The following is an 18,860-nucleotide window of genomic DNA, read 5'->3' on the forward strand; positions in this document are numbered from 1 at the left end:
AAGAGGCTACAAAACTGATGGCCAGGAGTTTCCACCGGAACATGAGGAAGAACTTTGTTTCTGTGCAGGTGAACGAACACTGAACAGATTGCCCGGAGAGGGCGTGGAGTCTCCCTCGCTGGAGATATTTCAGAAGCTTGGACACAATCCTGTGCCCTGTGCTCCGGGATGTCCCTGCCTGAGCCGGGACACCTCACGGCGGTCCCTTCCAGCCCGACCCCCGGCGGCTGCCGCCGCCCCGCCCGGGCACTGCCCCCAGCCCCGCTCCCGGCGGCGGCGCGGGGAGGGGAAGGGAAGGGAAGGGAAGGGCAGTCCCCGTCTGGCGCTGACGTCACGGTCCCGCCCGCGGCGGCGGCGGCGCGGCCGCGTCCCCGTGGCCGTGAATGAGCGCGGGGGGCGGGAGCGGAGCGGGAGCGGGCGGGCCGCGCTCCCACCGCGCTCCCACCGCGCCGCGCCCCACAAAAGTGCGGGGCTGCCGCGGCCGGGCCCAGCGCTGCCGCTTCCCGGGCCGGAGGGGCGCGGAGCAGCCGCGGGGCCGAGCGGAGCCGCTGCCGGGGGCGCTGCGCCGCGCCGGGTTTTTTATTTCCAATTTCTGATCGCAGCTGCATTTCCCTCCCTCCGCCCCCCCGCGCCGAGGAGGAGCCCCGGCTTTATGTGGTGCTGCCCGGGGAGCGCTCGGCGGCCGGGAAGTTCTTTGTGTCGCCGTCGCCTTCCTTTTTTTTTTTTTTTTTTTTTTTTTTTTTTTTTTTTTTTTTGTGTGTGTGTGTGTTTAAATGTATAACTTCATGGGGCTGAACAGCACGGCCGTAGCTATTCAGCCCAATGTGTCCTGCACATGCAACTGCAAAAGGTCTTTGTTCCAGAGCATGGAGATCAGTAAGTACCAGTCCTGCTGCTCCCGGGGAGGGTGCGGGAGGTGCCCGGGCTGCGGGAGTGCCCGGCGGCCCCGCCGCGGGCGGGGAAGTTCCCGCGGGGGCTCCCGGCGGCGCCCGGGACCCTTGGCTGCGATGCGCTTTCCCGGAGTGGTTTTCCTCCCCCCTCCGTGCGAGCCCCGCTCTCTCTCTCATCTGTTGCCGCTGGGATGTCGGTGCGGGTGTGACACGGCGCGGGCCGGGCTGCCGGAGCTGCCCGGGATCGGCCGCTCCCCGCCGGCATCGGGCTGAGATCCCCGCTCTTCCCCATCGCGGCTCCATCACCGCCTGCGTCTCGCCCTTTTCCCGGTGCCCCTGCCCCGCGCCTTGCCCTCCTGCGGGGGTGATGCTTGGGCGCTCTGCAGCCTCCCCCGGGGGTCTGCGCTACCCCCGTGTAAATCCCGCTCGCCTCGGTACCGGGGGGGCTCCGCGGTCCGGGCACCCGAGTAGGGTTTGTATTTGGGAACCTGTTCCCTCCGTCTCCAGCCCCTCGGGGCTTTTTCTTCCGAAGGGAGATTTGGGTTTTTTCATTAATATTTTTCAACCCTCGCAGAGTAGCAGTGAGGGCAGTGCCTGACCTAAATATTCACCACTTCTCTGTGTGCTCTTTCCCTCTTGGAAATGAAGTGCACGAAGGTGGGAGAGCAGGAATATTACTGCTGAGGGGAGAGGAATGAGTTGGGCTCTTAGGCAGTTTTAAGCAAATGGTATTTTCTGTAAAGGGAAGGTTTTCAAGGCATCCCAGAGAGCGGGAGGGTTGTCAGGATTGTACCCTGCTAAGCACCTCGTTCAGTGCCTTGAAATCCAAACCGTGCACAGACTAATGCAAAATGGCCCAAAAGGAAAACTTGGGAAAGAGTCTGGATTTTGCATAAATGCCTGGCACTGCGACGGGGCAGGCTGGCGCTCGGTGCGTGCAGGGAGAGCCAGCTGAGCTGTGCCTGTTTCTGCTAGCACAGGATCTGCCCCGTTACCTCCAGCGGGGCTGCAGAGCATCTGTCCCTTGCTATTTTGGATGGCTTTTGTCCAGCGTCGTCTGCCTTCTCCTTCTCCAGCTTCATCCTTGTTTAATTCAGGTGTCTGAGTCCCGGAGAAGGTCTGCAGGCATTTGTATACTGGGTACTAAAATGTGTTCATTCTGAATTTTAGCATAAACCATACCCTTTGTACTGTATGCACTTTTAATCTTGATTTAATCTCATTCGTGTTCAGACAAAACTAAGCTGGATTTGCCTGATTTTATTAACACTACCGGTACTGAATAGACCATTATTCTTCCCTGACTTTAACAGGCCGGGCTAGATGTGCATACCAATAGCAGTGTATAAATAATGAAGATACAGTTCTTTTTTGTGTCAGCCAGTTGCTGAACATAAACTGTGTCCCACAGGATCCCAAGGATGAGACTTTGTGTCTGAGCAAGGCTCATGGTTGTGATAGAAGTTGTGAATTAAAATGTGTAATGTCTTTTGAAGAAAAAGCTTCTATTCCAGTCTAACTCTTGGCATGAGGTTTTGTTGGAAGAACTCAGGCTTTTAATTTCACTCTTTGACTTTTTAGAAATGGCATAGTTTATAATTTTTCCCCCCATTTTTGTCAGCATGTGAAAGGCTTGGTAAGAGGCAGGTGCTGCTTATGGATGGGGGGTGTGAGAGACAGGGAACAGTGAATGACACCGGAGGAGACCTTGGATTGGGATGGGTGTTATTATAAATTATAAGTGGGATCTTCATGCCTGATGTTCCCGAGGTCCTTCCCTGACTTGTCCCATGTCCTCTGTCAGCTCTGGGGTCCTGACACTCAAGTACTGAGCTCCCGTGAGCTCCCTTATTGCTGCCCTTCCTTATTTCATGTTGGGGTAGGTTTCTTATACCAATGTTATTCTTTATTTCCTGCTGATGGCGGGCAGCATTGGCTCACCTCTGTGCTACAGGAGAGCTCTGGTGGTGTTACCTGATCGCCTCCTGCACCTGGCTCCAGTGGAAAGGGCAGAGCGGAGCCTCCCTGAGACAAATTCATTCTACAGCGTTTTTCCTCCTCCAGTCGCTTGATTTTTGTGTATCTTTCCGACACGACTTTCAGGGAACCTCAGAGCAGCTCCCACCAGATGCTCCATAATTTTTCAGCCAGAATTTTCAGTTACCAGGCAGGAACGCTTCAGGAAAGTGGCACGGGGAGGAACACGCAAACTCCTCTGATTTACAACCCTCTAAATAGGTTAACTGTCCAAGCGATGCCCAAACCCCTTTTCCTCGCAGGATTCATTCCGTATGGCGGCTGCGGCGCTGCGGTGGAGGCAGCAGCTGGTTTCTGTGTGTGGCGCTCCCAGATTAGGATTAGAAAAGGGTTTTTTGGGGGCGGGGGCGCGAGTCTCGCCCGCCGCCGGGCTGCAGTGCCAATATGCCGGGCGGTGCTAAGCAGCCAGACGTCTGCAGCAGTGGGCTCTAATCGCCTCGGCTGCCTGAAGCAGGTCAGGGGTGACCGGCGTGGCGGAAGAAGCTGTAAATAACTAATTATTGTTGCGGGGAGCGGAGCGAGGCGCCGTGCCCGCCGCCCCAGCCGGCACCGGCACCGGCCCGGGCATCCCGCGGGCACCGGGGCATCCCTGCCGGAGCTGCCGGGGCGGCTCTCGGCACAGGCTGTGCAGTCGCTTCGGTGGTGTAGCAGTGTTACCCGAGGCGTTTGGGATTTTTGGGAGGTGTCGAGTCGTCTCCCAGGATCGAGGCCGATCCCCCCAGCTGCAGCGCCCGTGAGAGCAGGTTCCTGTCCAAGCCAAGACTTCTAGGTTTTCACATTCTTTGGTTGAATAACAAACCAAATGCATATGGCTCAACCAGGGATCACGTCTTCTTTCCGCTTTCACACTCCTTTCCTGACAAATGCGTTTCTTTCCTGACACTCTGTCATTGGCAGTCATGGTTTATTCCAGGGCAGAGTGGATATGAACCACGTGCTTCTTTATTCCCCCCCAAAGTTCTCCTCATGGAGGGAAGCCAGAGCTGCTCCCAGCATTTCAGCAAGCCCGAAAGTGCTTGCACAGAGGATGTTCAGTTTGTGGCATCTCAGTTTGACCTCAGCCAAACCGGGGAGTTCCCTGTGTCTGGCTCTGGTCATGTGTCTGTGGTGAGCTCTGCTTTTTGCTGAGATCAGCATCCCAAGGTGTGATCCTGGAGGAGCAGAGCACGGCTGGCTTTACTTATGGTGGCCCAAGAGCTGTCTGTGTGTGCCCTTGGCCATCCCAGGGGAACCAGACTCTCTGCAGCCCCAGCTCTGTGGGTCCCACCTTTCATACCCAAGGAAAGGCCTGATTCCCTGAGCCTGGAGAGCACAGGGGTCTTTATTAAAATTACAGTTTATTTGTGCCCTCAGGTAGTGATTTTGGTCTTAGTGTTTTATAATTGATGTCAAATAGGAGAATGAAAAGACACAGAAGGGGAAATGCATGGGAAATAGTCAAACTTTGTTTTTTTCCTGTGGGTGAACACCTGGATTGTGCTGTGCCGCACAGCGGGACCGGCACACGGCACCAGGGATGATCCTGTGTAATTGGAGGTGATCATTTATAGTGCCAAGTGGAGGCAAGACGTGGTTCATTCTTCCTTTTCAGTCAGTGTCAGGGTGTTTGCTGCAGTAAGTCCTGTTAGCTTCTGGTGTGGAGGCATCCTCCACCCCCTGAGTGTTTGCCTCCGTAGTGTGTTTTCAGATCCTGGCTGTGAGAACACCAGAACCGAGGGTGTGTGGAGAACAGCAACCATATTCTTTTCCTTAAAGCTAGGAATTCCCAAGGTAGGATCTGGGATTACCTCTAAATTTTTGGGATATTGAATTAGCTGCTACCACTGCTTCCTTTGAGAAAGGAGAGAAGAGCACCCGCAAACACATGTCCTTACTTTTATTTGCTGTTGCTCATCAAAAAAAAAAAAAAAAAAATTTATATTTCCCAGTTGAAAGTTGGTGGTTTGATAAATCCAGTTTTAGAATGAATTTGTAAACATAAATTATAAGTGGAGAGACATGAGGAGACCTTTCCAAGGGAAGTACCAAACTACGTGGTATCACTAATAAAGGGTAATTACAATCCAGCTCCTTTCCTGAGTAACTCAGTGTACAGTCATGTCTGTCGATGTTGTTTCATTCAGGTAGCAGCAGCTGTCAGAATTTGCTAAGCCTAATTAGTGAAAAAAAAAAAAAGGTAATTTATTTGCAGTGGTGTCTCTTGTGAAGACTTCCAACCAGTTTGCTTCCTGGAGGGAGATCCTGTACTGGTGCATGGTTTGCCTTATCAGATCCCTCCTGTTCTCTGACACACGGTGTGTCTGCTCCTGGCAGGTCCCATCAAAGGGACAGAGCCAGGCTGGAGAGCTGCTGAGGACGAGGTACAAGGGCCACTTCCCTGCAGCTGAGTGGAAACTTGGTTCACGCCATGAGCACACTCTCAGACAGCCATAAAGCACAGGAATCATCGGTGTCCATGGGATGTTTTCATGCAGTGTTCTTCCTGTCTGTCTGTGTGGCTTCATTGCTGGGTGGTTATTTTATAACTATTCTGGGTGACAGGAGATAGGTCACTCGGGCAGGTCCCAGGTGAGGAAATGAATCCCAGACCTGCTCCGTCTGTGAGCGGCTGAGTCCGGAACAGGGAGGAGTTCTGTGGCAGCAGGATCTGACCCCTCACTTCCATCTTCCAGAGCTGATCAGTGGCTGCTGCATTGCTGCTTCCTTCTGCAGGGAATGCAGTGGTGGGCTGGGAGCTCCTCCAGGAGCGATGGGTGAGTGAGGAGTGAGGGGGAGCGGGACAAGGGCGATCCTGGCGCAGAGCATGGGAGCAGCTCCCTGAGTGCCAGCACCTGGAACCTGGACACAGTGCTGGGAGCTGGAGAGACCCTGCACACACACAGAGAGACCCCTCTGGGAGCTGGAGAGACCCTGCACACACACAGGCCCCTCTGGGAGCTGGAGAGACCCTGCACACACACAGAGAGACCCCTCTGGGAGCTGGAGAGACCCTGCACACACACACACAGACAGAGACCCCTCTGAGAGCTGGAGAGACCCTGCACACTCACAGACCCCTCTGGGAGCTGGAGAGACCCTGCGCGCACACACACACACACACACACACGCACACACACACACACACAGACAGAGACCCCTCTGGGAGCTGGAGAGACCCTGCACACAGGCACCACCAAGGGCTGACAAGTTTTCAGCACTTGAAGAGGTCTCAGGGTACTCTGTGTGTGTGCATGCAGGCATAAACACGTCCATGAAACTTAATTTAGTAATACAGGAAAGTTGCTCCAATGAACTGGTTAATGAAGAAGGTGGTAACCAGAGAAAGGAGTTGTGGGGTTTGGTCTTTTTTGATTTTTTTTTTTTTTGTTGTTGTTTTTTTTTTTTTAAAGCAGATAAATTTCAGCTGTAAGAATTTATCGTTCAAATCAGAGGATTTGGGGAGCTATTGAGAGTAAAGAGAGCTTTGATGATTTGGCAAGGAGTACAGCTTCTAAGGCAGCACTTTGATCTGCATTTTAAATGCTTCTTTGTAATGACAGTTTCACAATTTCTTTTCTCATTTTGAGTCAGTTTTGCAGAGGTATGTTTTGAGAGAAAATAGTAACAGCACACATTATTCTTGTTGGCTTTGGAGCCAGCTAGAACTTGTAGTTCATCCCAGATCTTTTGGCTACCGTGGTAAATTTATGATTGCACCAAAAAGGAAATTAGTAAAGATGTTAAATATTATCAAAGCTTTGCAAATCTTTTGAAATCTCTCTGGTGTGAAAACTAAACTTGCATTAACATATCTGCTGCGGTGTGTTGAACAGTGTTTATCCAAGCATCCACCTAATACTGCAGGTTCCTGATTTAGCTTTTTTTCTTTCCTTCTGAAGGACACGCTACTGTTTAGCACATGCATCCTTTTAGTCTTGCATTGCAGCTGAAATCTTGGCTCTAATGACTCGAGCTTTCTGAAGACAACCCTACTGGGAACCTTTTTCCTTCCCTTCTATCTACAGCACCTCCTCAGATAAACTCTTGTTGGAGGGAGAAGGTTGTTGGTGCCTACATGTTCTTATACAAGAGAGCTTGTTGCATTAATTTATGTATTATGGAGAGGGGTAGGAATTTGGAACGTTTATTATGGTTTTAATTTAAATTTTCCATAGCATCTTGAATCCAGTCTGAGGAGAGTTTTATACCTCTCATTGGAAATCAGCAGCCTCAAGCAGGAGAACAAATAAGCAGGTTTTCCCCAATTGGTTCAGAGCTGTGTGGCATCTCTTCTGGTGCTGGTTTTGGCCTCTCCTGGCTCTGATGAGCTGTACCAGGCTGGCAGCTCTCTGCTTGTGGGGCAGGTGTGTAAAACAGGGCACAGATTTCATTTGCAAGGTAAATTTGCCCAGGAAGTTGGGTCTTCAGTAGATGCAAAGGGTACTGGTAGGCCTTAGATAAATAGAGCTGTGTGTACATTTGGCTGGCATCCCTCCCAGGCTGTCAGTGGCTGTGCTCAGTGGGGCGTTATCCCTGGTTTTGGATCTCTCTGGTACAGGGTGCTGATTTTGGAGCACGTAGCCCTGAGACATGTCAGTCACCATCCCACTCAGAGATGTGCAACCAGGGCACTGTCTGTGTTCAGGCTCAGGTTGGCATCCACTCCACCTTCACTTTTAGATTTTTTTTTTCACTAAATGCTGCTTTTTCACTGTGTACAGGGAGGTAGAAGTGCTAGAGGCTGTAATCCATCGGTGTCCCCTTTTTCTCCAGGTAGTCAGACTTCCCCTTTCTCCCTGGAGCAGGAGTAGGCTAATGCTCCATTTGGGAGGGTGTGTTTTTCACTGTGTGTGGTGTGTGTTAGCGTGTCCCAGACTGTGGTGTTACGTAAAGACACCTTGCACATCTTTGGAAACTTGCCTCACAAGTTGTCAGTGTTGGTGGATGTCCACAGTGCTTTCAAGTGGTTCACACATTTGTGCTTGGTGTGTTCAGTCTCGCACATCTCTTTAATAAAATGCCTCAGACTGGGTAAATCTTCACTTGCAGTATGCATTCAAAAGCGTGCAGTTAGAAAGGCAAGTGCTTTTGCACATGGCAGTTCTCTGGACCATTCCTGAGACCCTGCTGAAGCCTGCAGAGCTGAGGGATTGTGCCTGTGATGGTTTGTGCTCTTCAGCAGGTGCAACAGGATTTCCCACATTTGCAAACTTGGCCCAAGCAACCCAGCAAAGCAGAATTTAGCCTTGGCCAATGAAAACTGATTAACCCCCAGGCTTGGAGCTTACCAAGGATGAAAAAAGTTACTGGCACAAAAATCAAGGCTACTTTTCAAAGAATATGTGCAAGACATGGCTTGGGGATTTTTTTCCATCTCTTCATTCTGTCCAATATGTAAAGTAGCTGGTTTGTTACTCTAACCCCCTACAAATGATTGTCAGTAATAATTCTGTAAAACTGTGAATCAACTCTGCATGACTTTGTGCAAATAGACTGAGTAATTTCTTTGTTCTTTTCTTCTTACTTTGTAATTGGAGTCTGTAAAAGCCCAAAGGTTTGGTCTTGTGGAAAGCATGATTCATTTATTGGTGTCTGTGCCGACTAGTTATCTTTCAGTAATTCCAGAGTGCTGCTACAAGCCAAGAGTGATTCATACATGGCTAAGTGCACAAACAAATGGGGTCATGGCCATCTGCAGAAACTTTTCTAATCTATTTATGGTATCGGAGAAAGAAGTGGGTGTATTAAGGATGATGGAATAGGTGTCAATTACATTAGTGACTATAACTGGTTAAGTAACGCTCACCATTACTCAAAACCACATCTGCTCCTTGCTGAAGATCACAGCAGCAGGTCCTGTTTAAATGTTAACGCAGGTCTGATAGGAGAGATGGATTGAGTGTCTAGCCTGCCTCCTGAGGAACTCCCCATCCTCACAGCTCTTCTGCCTTCATTGAGGTTCAGACAAGGATCAGGAACTTGCCCTGGGAATATTTGTAGTGGCACAGTCTGTCTGCTGTTGCAGACCGTGGTCACTGTAAGCTTCACACACAGAATTTGGCCTTATACTTCACTTGTGTTGATGGTCAGGGTAGGGCTTGTCATTGGCAGAACATCTCAGAGTACTGCTTTGGTGATCAGTTTTCATTCCAAATGCATCTTCAGTGGTTTAAAATCTTGAGGGAAGATGCCCAGCATCTTACAGTGTGGCCTTTCTCTACTTCTGTCCCTTTTCACTAATTGTGAGAATTAGTTCTCCCTTTGTAACTCTGGTAACAGAACATCCCTGGCCGCAGCTGTGTCAGAATTGCTCTGGTCAGGTTTTAGGCTTTTGCTTTTAGGCTCCTGCCCTGCTCAGGGGTGGAGGAGCTGGGCCCAGGGCTGGAGTTGGTTGTGAGGAAGAGAGAGTTTGAGATCAGCAATAGGAAACAGGAGGATAAGGAACACTCCAGATGCCCATGGTTGAGGGTCTCTGGTGGGCTCCCTCTGGACCCCTGGTTGCCAGAGCCTGCCTGCTCATCATCCTTGCATGCTGCAGCTGCCTCTGCAACTCACATATGTGCATCCAACAAGATCTTGCCCTTGCACAGCATGGAGTGGTCTCCCAGTGTGTTAGAACTGCCCCATGTCTCAGGATGAATGAGTGTTGCTCATGATGAGGTTTGGAAGTGGCCATGGCCTCGTCTCCCTGAGCCCTGGGAGACCTGGAGAGTCACTGCTCAGTTTGATTTCAGAGGACTTAACTAGAACACAGAGTTCACAGTCTCCAATTTCTGTAAACTGAATTTAGGCATCAGCACTGGCCAAAAATATGGGAGAATTTGGCAGTGCATTGTTGTTGTCCTTTCACTGATGTTTTGAGCACTGTGTTCTGCTGCACCCTCCCTGCACGTGCTCCCATGAAGGGAGACAAGGCCTGGCTGACACCCTGAGTTCTCTGTGGAGGGGGAAGTGACCCAGACTTTTGCCCAAAGGACTGATGAGCCTCTCCTGATGTCTGAGCAGCTTTCTTCTCCTGCCCTTGCTTTACTTAAGTCAACAGATTGTGTAAGCCACATGCGAGATTTACCTGCAGGGCAAGTGGGAGAGGAGCAGTGCCATTTGGATGAATTCCCAAGAGACATCTAACCACCACTGTGTGCTCAGACTCACATTTCTGAGCTGAGTCCCACAGCAGTCCTGAGCCTGCTCGTCGCCTCTTCCACTCTTCCATCCGTGGCTTTGGCTGGATCCTGGTACCCCGGACGAGTCCCAGGGAATTTGCCGGCTGTGGCCGCTGGCTGGCAGCTCCCCTGCGGGCTGGGCTCTGTGCTGAGCAAGCTTGGAAATGCTCCCCCTCAGTGGTTTCTGTTTAATGTTATGATTAATGTCGCTATTTCTTACAAAAACAAAAGATCCCCCCAAAGCAGAGCGCCTCCCATTTCCCATGGGGCTGAGGGTACTCGGGGCTCACCCTTGGAGCCCTCCACTCTCTTCACGGGGTGAAACCCAGAGCTCAGCAGCTGAAATGACCATGGCTGGGCCTGTCCTTGGTGCCTGTTCCAGGCCTGGAACCAGGCTGGATTGCCTTGTGCTCCTCACAGGTATTTGTGCAATGGGAGTCAGTGGTTGTTGGTGTCCCTGGTGCAAGGGCTTACTGAAGGCAGATGTCTTTCTTGAAAGGGCAAGTCGTGCTCCTTCTGTGTTGTTTTCATTATTTCCACCATTATTCCACTTTACCAAGGGTGTTCTCTTGGCTTCAGTAGCTCAGAGTAGCATATACAGATTAAGGCTGTTCATCACTGAGCTCTGAAAGTGCCTTGTCCTGCTAGGTGCTCTCTTTAGGACACTGAAGGAACATGATTGATGGGCACTTGCTTCACACAATTCAGGGAAAATTTATCTTAAATTGCAATTATTTCCCACGTAATAAGCAGGAATCTAATTTTTGTTGTTACACTCACATTACTGTAATGGGACTTTGCTTGAATGGGAAGATTGTTTTTGAATTCAGTGTTTCCAACTGCTGAGACACACTCAAGGTGTGTAACACTTAATGATACTGATCACTGGTGTGTAATGCAATCAGGGTTTATGTTTCTCTAGTGTGACTTATTTGTAGCAGTATATACATGCTGCACCTTCCTCAGCTTTTTCTGGGAATGCAGGTGCTGGCTGTCCTGTCAGCTGATGAGCCAGAGGTGGGCTCAAAAACAACGAGAAGGTGCAGAGGTCTCTGATGGGGGTCCTGTGCCAGGTGCAGAACAAACTGCAGGGTTACAAACACATTCTGTCCTGCTGATAGCTTTTAATCCTCATCGTTCTCATGGGTTTTCTTGATAAATACACTTTTCAACCTCCACTGAGTTGCCATCCAGGCCTGAATTGTAAGGAACAATAAACATAATGGACAGATTCAATTTAATAGATTTCGCTACGAGCTTTTTATTAGTGCAGCTTTTTAAAAAAGGAAGGAAAAAGAGATGACTGCATTTATTTGCTTGAAGTGCAGAAAGCAGCTCTTTGAAATCCAAGGGAAGCGTGCCTGAGTGGGCTCAGTTCAGCTGGTGGCTGTGAGTGAGGGAAGGATCCATCCTGCTGTGCTGGCCGGTCTGGAATGGGTTAACAGTGCGTGCAGATGTTCAGGAATTCCTCTTTTGACTTGACCGTGGGGTTTTGCTGCTCTTGAGAGCACAAGTGCACTCCAGTCACAGCAGGTTCGTGGGTTTGGAGATGCCTTTCATCTCTCCTGTTCTTGCTGCATGCCTAGGAAGGGATCACGCCGTATCTTGCTGCCATGTGTCTTCCTTGGTTGTGTTTCTAGAGATTTGCAGACCCACATAAAGCATCCATTAAATTAAGCAGAATGGCCTTTAGAAAGCTACGTTTCGAGTGGAAGAAATGCTTTATGTAACATAGGGGTATGTGAGGGGACCTAAATACAAGCTTAAATTGGCTGTTACGAAAATAGGTATAATTGGGTTTTTGCACAGAGATTTTACAGCTCCTGAGTTTAATGTCCTGATGAAATCCTGCATCCAGTCCATGTGCGGCCGAGCAGATGGGGGTTGAGCAGCCTGAGTAATGGGGCTTGTTCTAGGAACAGCCTTGCCCTCGATTGCAAAACTGGACATACCTGTCGTTGGCTGAGGCTCTGCTGTGTCTGAGAGGTGTCTGCAGTGAGGTGGTTCCTCTCACCCGTGTTTGCCCTTCGGCCTCTCCCCTCAGCTGCCCCGTGTCAGGGCAAGGGGCATCTCCCACCATGGTTGTAACTGCTTGCAGGTGAAAAATGCAGCTGTACCCTCCTAACTGGGCACGTGCCAAGAGCTGCAGCTTTGTTTTCCAGCCAGATCAATGCAGTTCGTTGGAGTCGTTGGGTAATTTAGTAGCTGGAGGCGCTTCTGTGGGCTTGGCGTGGGAGCGACTGCTTGGCTTCCCCCCTCGGGAAGGCTGGGAAGGATTTCCCTCTGAACCCAGGCTCCCCCAGCTGCATCCGGGCACAGGGGATGCTGTGGGGTCGTGGCCCAGCCATTCTGGGATCAGGAGCCTCAGGAAGTGGAGGATATCACATTTTGACCTTGCATCCTCATATTAATCCCGATGGTTTTTCCTGTTTTAATATTTAAAGCCTTTCCATTCTTCTGTCTCGGGAGACAGAGTATTGGCTCTCCTGGATAAAGATTGACACATCCTCTTTTGGAAAGCTCATCCCAAAGCAGGTTTTCTTCATAGAAATCAAGGTGCCTTCAAATCCTGTTGGCAGGAATTGGAAGAATATTTTTTTTTTATTTGGTCTATCCTCAACCAGTTAGGCCTGAGAGCTGGTTTCCTTTCTGGCTTACTAAGGTCTTGCAAGGATGAAAAAAATCTGTTGCTTTCATTGGAGCATCTTAGCCAAGGCATGGAGGAAAGCCTGGTACTGCGAGACAGGGCGGAAAAAGCTGAGATGGTATTTGCTGCTTCTTTGAAACTATCCCTTTTTAATTGTCTAAACAGCGTTTCAAAGAAAATCTCTGCTCTTCTCTATGTTCTTCCAGCATTATAATTCTATATAATCACTTTTCTTTCTCTAAAAGAATAGAGCGTGATTTTTTTTTTTTCAAAAGAGAGAAGGGATAAATTCCAGATGTTGCTGGGATACACTTTTCGCCTCTGTTTAATGTCTAGTGGCTTTTGGTAAATATGCTGCAAGAGGTGGGGCTGGTGTTTTTATTCCAGGACAAATCATCTACAACAAATCCCATCTGCTGATGGTGGGAGAGCATCTCCTGGGTGTGACCTGGCGGGGTTAGAGCTGATTCTGCCAGAGACTGAGGCTGGCCCAGGTGCTCCTTTGGGGTCTTTGCCCTTGGTCACTCATGGTCTTCACTCTGCCCTTCCCACACCACTGCTGAGCTCCTGCTCCATGAGCACAGGGGTGGTTACCCTGGCATGGGAATGGGCACTCCTGCTCTAAACTGGCACAGGGCATTTTTGGGAGCAGCTCTGCTCTGCAGGCAGCCCTGGCTGGGTGAGTGCTGTCCCATCCTCTGTGCTGTCCCACGGGGGATGCTCGGTTTAGCAGGACTCTTCTGGCAAGCCAGGCTTTTTGGTGCTGGTGGTTCAGCCCAGCAAAGAACGTCCAGCTTCTGGATCCCGAGCTCTGGAGCTGGGCAGCCCTTTTCCCTCCTTTCCTGCCCTTTCAGTGCAGGCCATGCTCGTCCCTGCTCTGCAGCCTTGCAGGCTGAAGCAGCAGTGATTTTCCAGCATGTGTTGCACAGAGGCGTTGTGGGACCAACACGGCAGCTCCGTTCCCTGTTTCATGTTTTCACCTGTTTAGGCAAAGCACATCCCTGCTTTGTTGGCAGCCTGTTGGGTTGCACAAACAGTGTAAGACAAAACCACGAGCAGGTGTTGGTCCAGCCAGGGTAATTACTGGTTCCATGCTGCTGCTGGTAGGCAGAGAGGCTGAGCCACCCTTCCCATGGAGCTGTCTGGCAGCGCCACGGCTGCAGAAGGGCTCCAGGCACGGCTCAGCCACTCCCTGGGTCTCTTCCCTGCTGCCGATTGCATAAAAAAAGTTCATGCATATAAGGAGGGAGGGAGGAGAGCTGAGGGTGGCTCTGGTCAGGTTTAAAGCAGACTTTATGTGCCAATTCTCATTTGCATTTAAAAAGTTGGCAAATGCATGGCTGAACCTAAAGGGCAGATGTGAGGAAGGGAGAGGCAGGCGTGCTGAGAGAGAGAGGGGAGAAGCAACATCCCAAAATCTTGCCTGACTTCAGAGGGTTCAGGCTGGCTTCTCCCACACGTCCCAGACCATGGCCAAACATCTTGGATGAGACGTGATGGGGAACACATGCCCACACGTGCACAGGGTGTCACGCTGCATCACCTGGGCTGTGGAACTGGGAGGGGAGAGGCATTGCTTTCTACCCTTCTGGAAATTTAGCCAGAGAAAAGCTGATCCTGATCCAGCCAGCTGCATGCACAAGGTCTTTTTCTCAACCTTTAAATTTCCTTTGGACTCCCACCCTTTTGGGTCTCCCAAGCCATTTTGGCATCCACTTTTTCTCAGACTCTACATTTTACTTTTGGGACTCCCACCCTTTTTGGCCTGCAGTCTTCTTTTGGCCTTTCACTCCTTTCCAGCCTCCCACCCCTTTCCAGGCTTTGTGCAGTGAGCTGGCTGAGCAGGAGGAGGAGGAGGAGGTCCAAGCTTGTTGCCACACGTTGGTGTTTGGCTCGGCAGAATTCCTTTCTTTCCTTTCCTTTCCTGTCACGCTCAGTGTTGGTGCCCATTCCAGCGGGGTGGTGGTGGTGCTGCCCATGGGCCTGGAGGCTCAAGGCTGCCCATGTGCATTCAGGTGACACCTCATGTGTGCAGGCCCTCTTTGGAACACCTGCGTGTGAAGCATTTAAATCAGCCTGACCTCCCATCAGTGAGCCCAGCCTGCGACCCGTCGTTATTTAGCCGCTGCAGTAATTTACAGCAACTGTCTGATCCTTAATCTTTTCCTGGGATTAAAAAGCTGGTTTTCTCTGTCCTCCCAGGTGCATGGAAAGTAACTTTTTAAAGCTTTATTTGAGAGCAGTGATGTGCTGATGTATCCCTTGAGCCTGCTGTGTTGCTGCAGAGGCAGGCGCAGTGTGAGGAGTGGGCTGTGTGTCCGTGGCCCTGTGTCTGGCAGTGACTGCCTCCCTTGCTCTCAGGTTAAAGGCCACTTTTATAGGCCAGTAGGGCTCCTTACGGTCAGACTGCACTAATTAGTACCAATTAACCATTATCAGTGACAGACAGTTCTTACAGGCTTCATAAAAGAATCCTGTATGTGTTTCTCTGGCGAACCTCCTGTGGGATGCAGAGCTCCCAGCCAGCCCAGAATGTCTCAGCTTGCCAGGCACTGGGGAGGATCCATGTCCTGTAATCCCTTCAGTGTTGCAGGCAGTCACACAGTCATGGGTGAGAGAGAAGTCATGAGTTGTCTTTTGTTGCAAACTTTTTGCTGCTTTGTTCTCCTCACTTGAAAATACATCTGCTGGGCTAGAAAATACAACTCCTGGGGTCTTGTGCAAGATTTTGCTGTGGCTCTTCCTCTTCAGTGCTGCACAGCCACTGCCCCCGCTGTGGGCATGGGGTGTCAGGAGACCCTGAGCTTTCACCAGGCTCAGCAGCGTGTGGGGCTCAGCTCTGTGTGTTTGCAGAGGAGACTGAATGTAATAAACAGTCCAGCAATGCCTTGAAGTGCAGAGTGCTGCCCTGGGCCATGGACAGGCAGTCTGGCACTGTTGAATGTGGCAGGGAGGTCTCTGGGGTGGGCTGAGTGATCCCAGAAACTTCACCAACCTCTGTGAAGCTTTGGCGTTGCCATCAGGCGAGATCAGGAGAGCATTCCTGGGGAAGCAGGGGAGAGAGGAACAGGACCTTGTGTGGCAATGTCTGCTGTGGGAAAAGCACGTGGGGTCATGATCCAGGAGCGGTGGCACCTCTGGCACTGCTGGCCTGTGGAGATGGTGGGAGCAGGTGATGCTGGCCAGGGGAGCTCTGCCAGGACGAGTCCCCAGGAGGGGAGCTGGGGTGTGTGTGCAGCCGCTCAGAGGTGGCTCCCATCACTGACGGATCCTTTCTGTTTTTCTTTCAAATGTCTCCAGGCACTGAATGTTTAGGTCGCACCTTTCCAGGTAAACTGGGTAAGTGAAGTATTTCAAGAGTTGCCAAGATCTAATTACGAAGGCTGATTGCATGATTGCAGCTGCTGTACCGTAAACACCCCGGTTACTGCTCCACGCCACGGGTGGGACATTGCTGGCCCGAGAGCAGCAGGTACCTGCTCCTCTGCTGCACAGGGGGATGCAGTGGTGTCTTCAGAGGCTGACTGTGCAAACCTGCTGTTCTTTGTCTGTCCATACCTGGCTGCACTTTGGTAATCCTGGATGGGATTTTTTTTTTCCTGCTGTTCAATGTAGAAACATGTTCAAAAGCTGAGTGTCATTTTAAGCACCAGTATTCTTTCGTTTGCTGCTACTCTGGCAAACTGATGTGCAGTGTTACACTGAAGAAAGAGACTTTCACTCGATTTTATGAAAGTAGTTGACATCCTGTACCTTTTTAAGCCATGGGATGTGAGACTTCTGCTGAGTGTGGCCAGGGATGCTCATGTTCAGCACAGACAAAACCAGGCATTGGAAGCCCTGTTAAACCAGGCTCCTGGATTTGAGCTGAACCTGTTTGCAAAAGAGCCTTTAAAAAGACACTGCTATAATGTTCATGAGTCTGTCTCTCAGTTTAGTATCGAGTTCATGACAGTACCTCAAAACTAAGGTGTCTTTGCTCAATGTGGTGCCTGAGCCTTCTGGGGAAGAACCAGCTAAATAAATTGTTAACAAGTGGTGAATCAGTGATTTTAATAAATGGCAAATCAATTGCTATAGAGCCTAGAAAGTCAATAGAGCTTATGACCTTGGCTTATAACCACACTTGGATCCTTAACATGCCTATAATGCCTACAAATCATTCATTAGGCTTTTATCAAGCATCAATTAGTAAAAGTCATAATCTAAAATAAGAGAGAAAAAAAAATTATTTCAGTTCCTTTATTTCAAGCCTGGTGGCACAATTTGGTTGCACAGCAGGATAGCCCTTGCTTATGCAAAAAAGCTGTGAGACACCACCGGTCCCCCAGCAGCGTTATCGTTATCGTGGTGCAGACATCAGGCAGGGGAACCACGGGAGCCTGAGGCTGGGATCAGCCCCGGAGCTGGGACACTCACACCAGCCCGCAGGGAAACCGTCCTGCAGCGCTCAAGGGCTGATTTACATTTATTTTATATTAATGCCTTAAGATCTCCGCAGATCAGGCGGGCAGGGGTAGTTGTGGTGTCCCAGTGCTCTGAGCGGCTGCTCGGGGCGTTTTCGCTCCAGCAAAAGGTGTTTGGCTGTTGCTCCACGGTTGTGAAACTCACACCCGTTTTCTTGTGCTGTGATTTGGGAAAGAGTGTGAGTGGGGATGTGCTCGAGCTGTGCTGCTCTTCCTGCTCTCCCTGGTCTTCCCATTTTGTGTGTGTGTGCTTGTGCCTCGGGGAGGGAGGCAGAGATGCAAGTGAAAACATGTGGTTTTCTTAGAATATAAATAACAGAAAATTAAGTATAATTTTTGTTTGTTGTAGAGTCATTCCCTGCAGTCTCCAGTTGTTTGCTCCTTTGCTGCACTCCTGTACTCTTTGGTTTTTTTTCATCTTACCAGATGGATGCTGTTTGGAGTGTGCTGCAGGACACTTCAGTGATCTTGCTGCGGGGTTAATTGTGCGCCCAGCGAAGAGCTGTGCTTGCAGACATCAGTGCATGCCCAGGCTTCTGAGAGCCCGGCCTGCCAGACGGGGCTGCCTCTATCAGACGGCTTTTTGCCTCGCCTTTGTTGTCTGGGTCCTTGTCTGCAGCTCCAGCCTGGGCCGGCATTCCCAGACATCGCCACCTCCACCACCCGCATCCTCCCGGGGCGTCCTGGTGCTGCCTGCAGGGCCAGAACCCCAGGGGGAGATGCCCCTGCCCGTCCCAGAGATGCCCCTGCCCATCCCTGTGCCACCTGGGTAAAGCCCTGCACGTGGTGGGTCAGAACAGCAAACCTGGACAGGGAGCAGCACTGCCTCCCTCAAGGGAGGTTTGGTTTTCACTGAGCTTTTTTTCCTGAGTTTTTAAGGTATTCCACCATCTCCTTGGTAACTCCAGGGTGTCTATGGTGTGGATGTCAGGCTCTTGGATTCCTCTAAATGACTTGTGGGTCCCTCTTGTGCCTGCTGAGAGGGAACAGTTTGGCTGGGCTGCAGCCTCTGCCCAGATCTGTGCACTGGGGCATGGTCAGGCACCACTGTGTCCCCTCCGTGGGGAGTGAAAGAAGAGGTGCTGCAGTTTCTGGTGGATTTTGTGTTAGCCCTCCTGCTTCTCACAGAGGGTGGCTTGGAAATGGGTACAGAGGGGGAAGGAGAGAATGTCCTCAACAAATGGCTATTCATCTTATTTAGGAGGAGATGCATTCCTTGAACTCTGTAAAATCAAAGGGCAGGGTGGAGGGTTTACACCAAGCAAAATTCACATAGCTGAACATGTAAGTACATGAAAATCTGTGATTTCTTAAAAGTTTGGGTGAATTCTGGGAGAAGCCGGGTCACGCTCTGCATTCACTGCAATGTGAAAATGCCAATGTGCACCATTCTTTATTTTATTGTTGTGGGTTTGGATATTTTGTTATATTAGTCTTAAATGCATTTGTTTCCATAGCTGCGCACTGCTGATAAAAATCCCAGTGTGGGATCTCTCAGTCTCCCAGTGCATGTGCACCAAAAATAAATCCCAGGCAGTTGTCAGGAGAGGAGCTGCTGCCGTGGCAGGTGCCAGGCTGTGAGGAAGGTCTGGCTGGGCCCTGCTGAGGCTCCAGCTCTGTGGCATCTTGCCATGGTGCCACCATCAGTGTCCTGCCACAGCTCCTGGCTCTGTTGGTG

The 18,860-nt window shown here is 50.5% G+C and overlaps 1 protein-coding gene across 3 annotated transcripts in view; it reads left to right on the plus strand.

Moving 5' to 3' along the window:
• Positions 1-340: 340 nt before the first annotated feature.
• Positions 341-18,860, plus strand: part of PMEPA1 (prostate transmembrane protein, androgen induced 1) — a 44,510-nt gene continuing 25,990 nt past the window's right edge. For 2 of the 3 annotated variants that reach the window (XM_071446603.1, XM_071446604.1), the window contains exons 1-2: positions 341-876; positions 16,017-16,055. In XM_071446603.1, the coding sequence (XP_071302704.1) occupies positions 774-876; positions 16,017-16,055 (142 nt within the window). In that variant the 5' untranslated portion in view covers positions 341-773. The remainder of the gene's footprint in view (positions 877-16,016; positions 16,056-18,860) is intronic. The other variant, XM_071446605.1, reaches the window with a different exon arrangement.

Source organism: Agelaius tricolor, unplaced genomic scaffold (assembly GCF_023055355.1).
Source record: "Agelaius tricolor isolate 1412-34295 unplaced genomic scaffold, bAgeTri1.0.p SCAF_23, whole genome shotgun sequence".
Lineage (NCBI taxonomy): Eukaryota > Metazoa > Chordata > Aves > Passeriformes > Icteridae > Agelaius > Agelaius tricolor.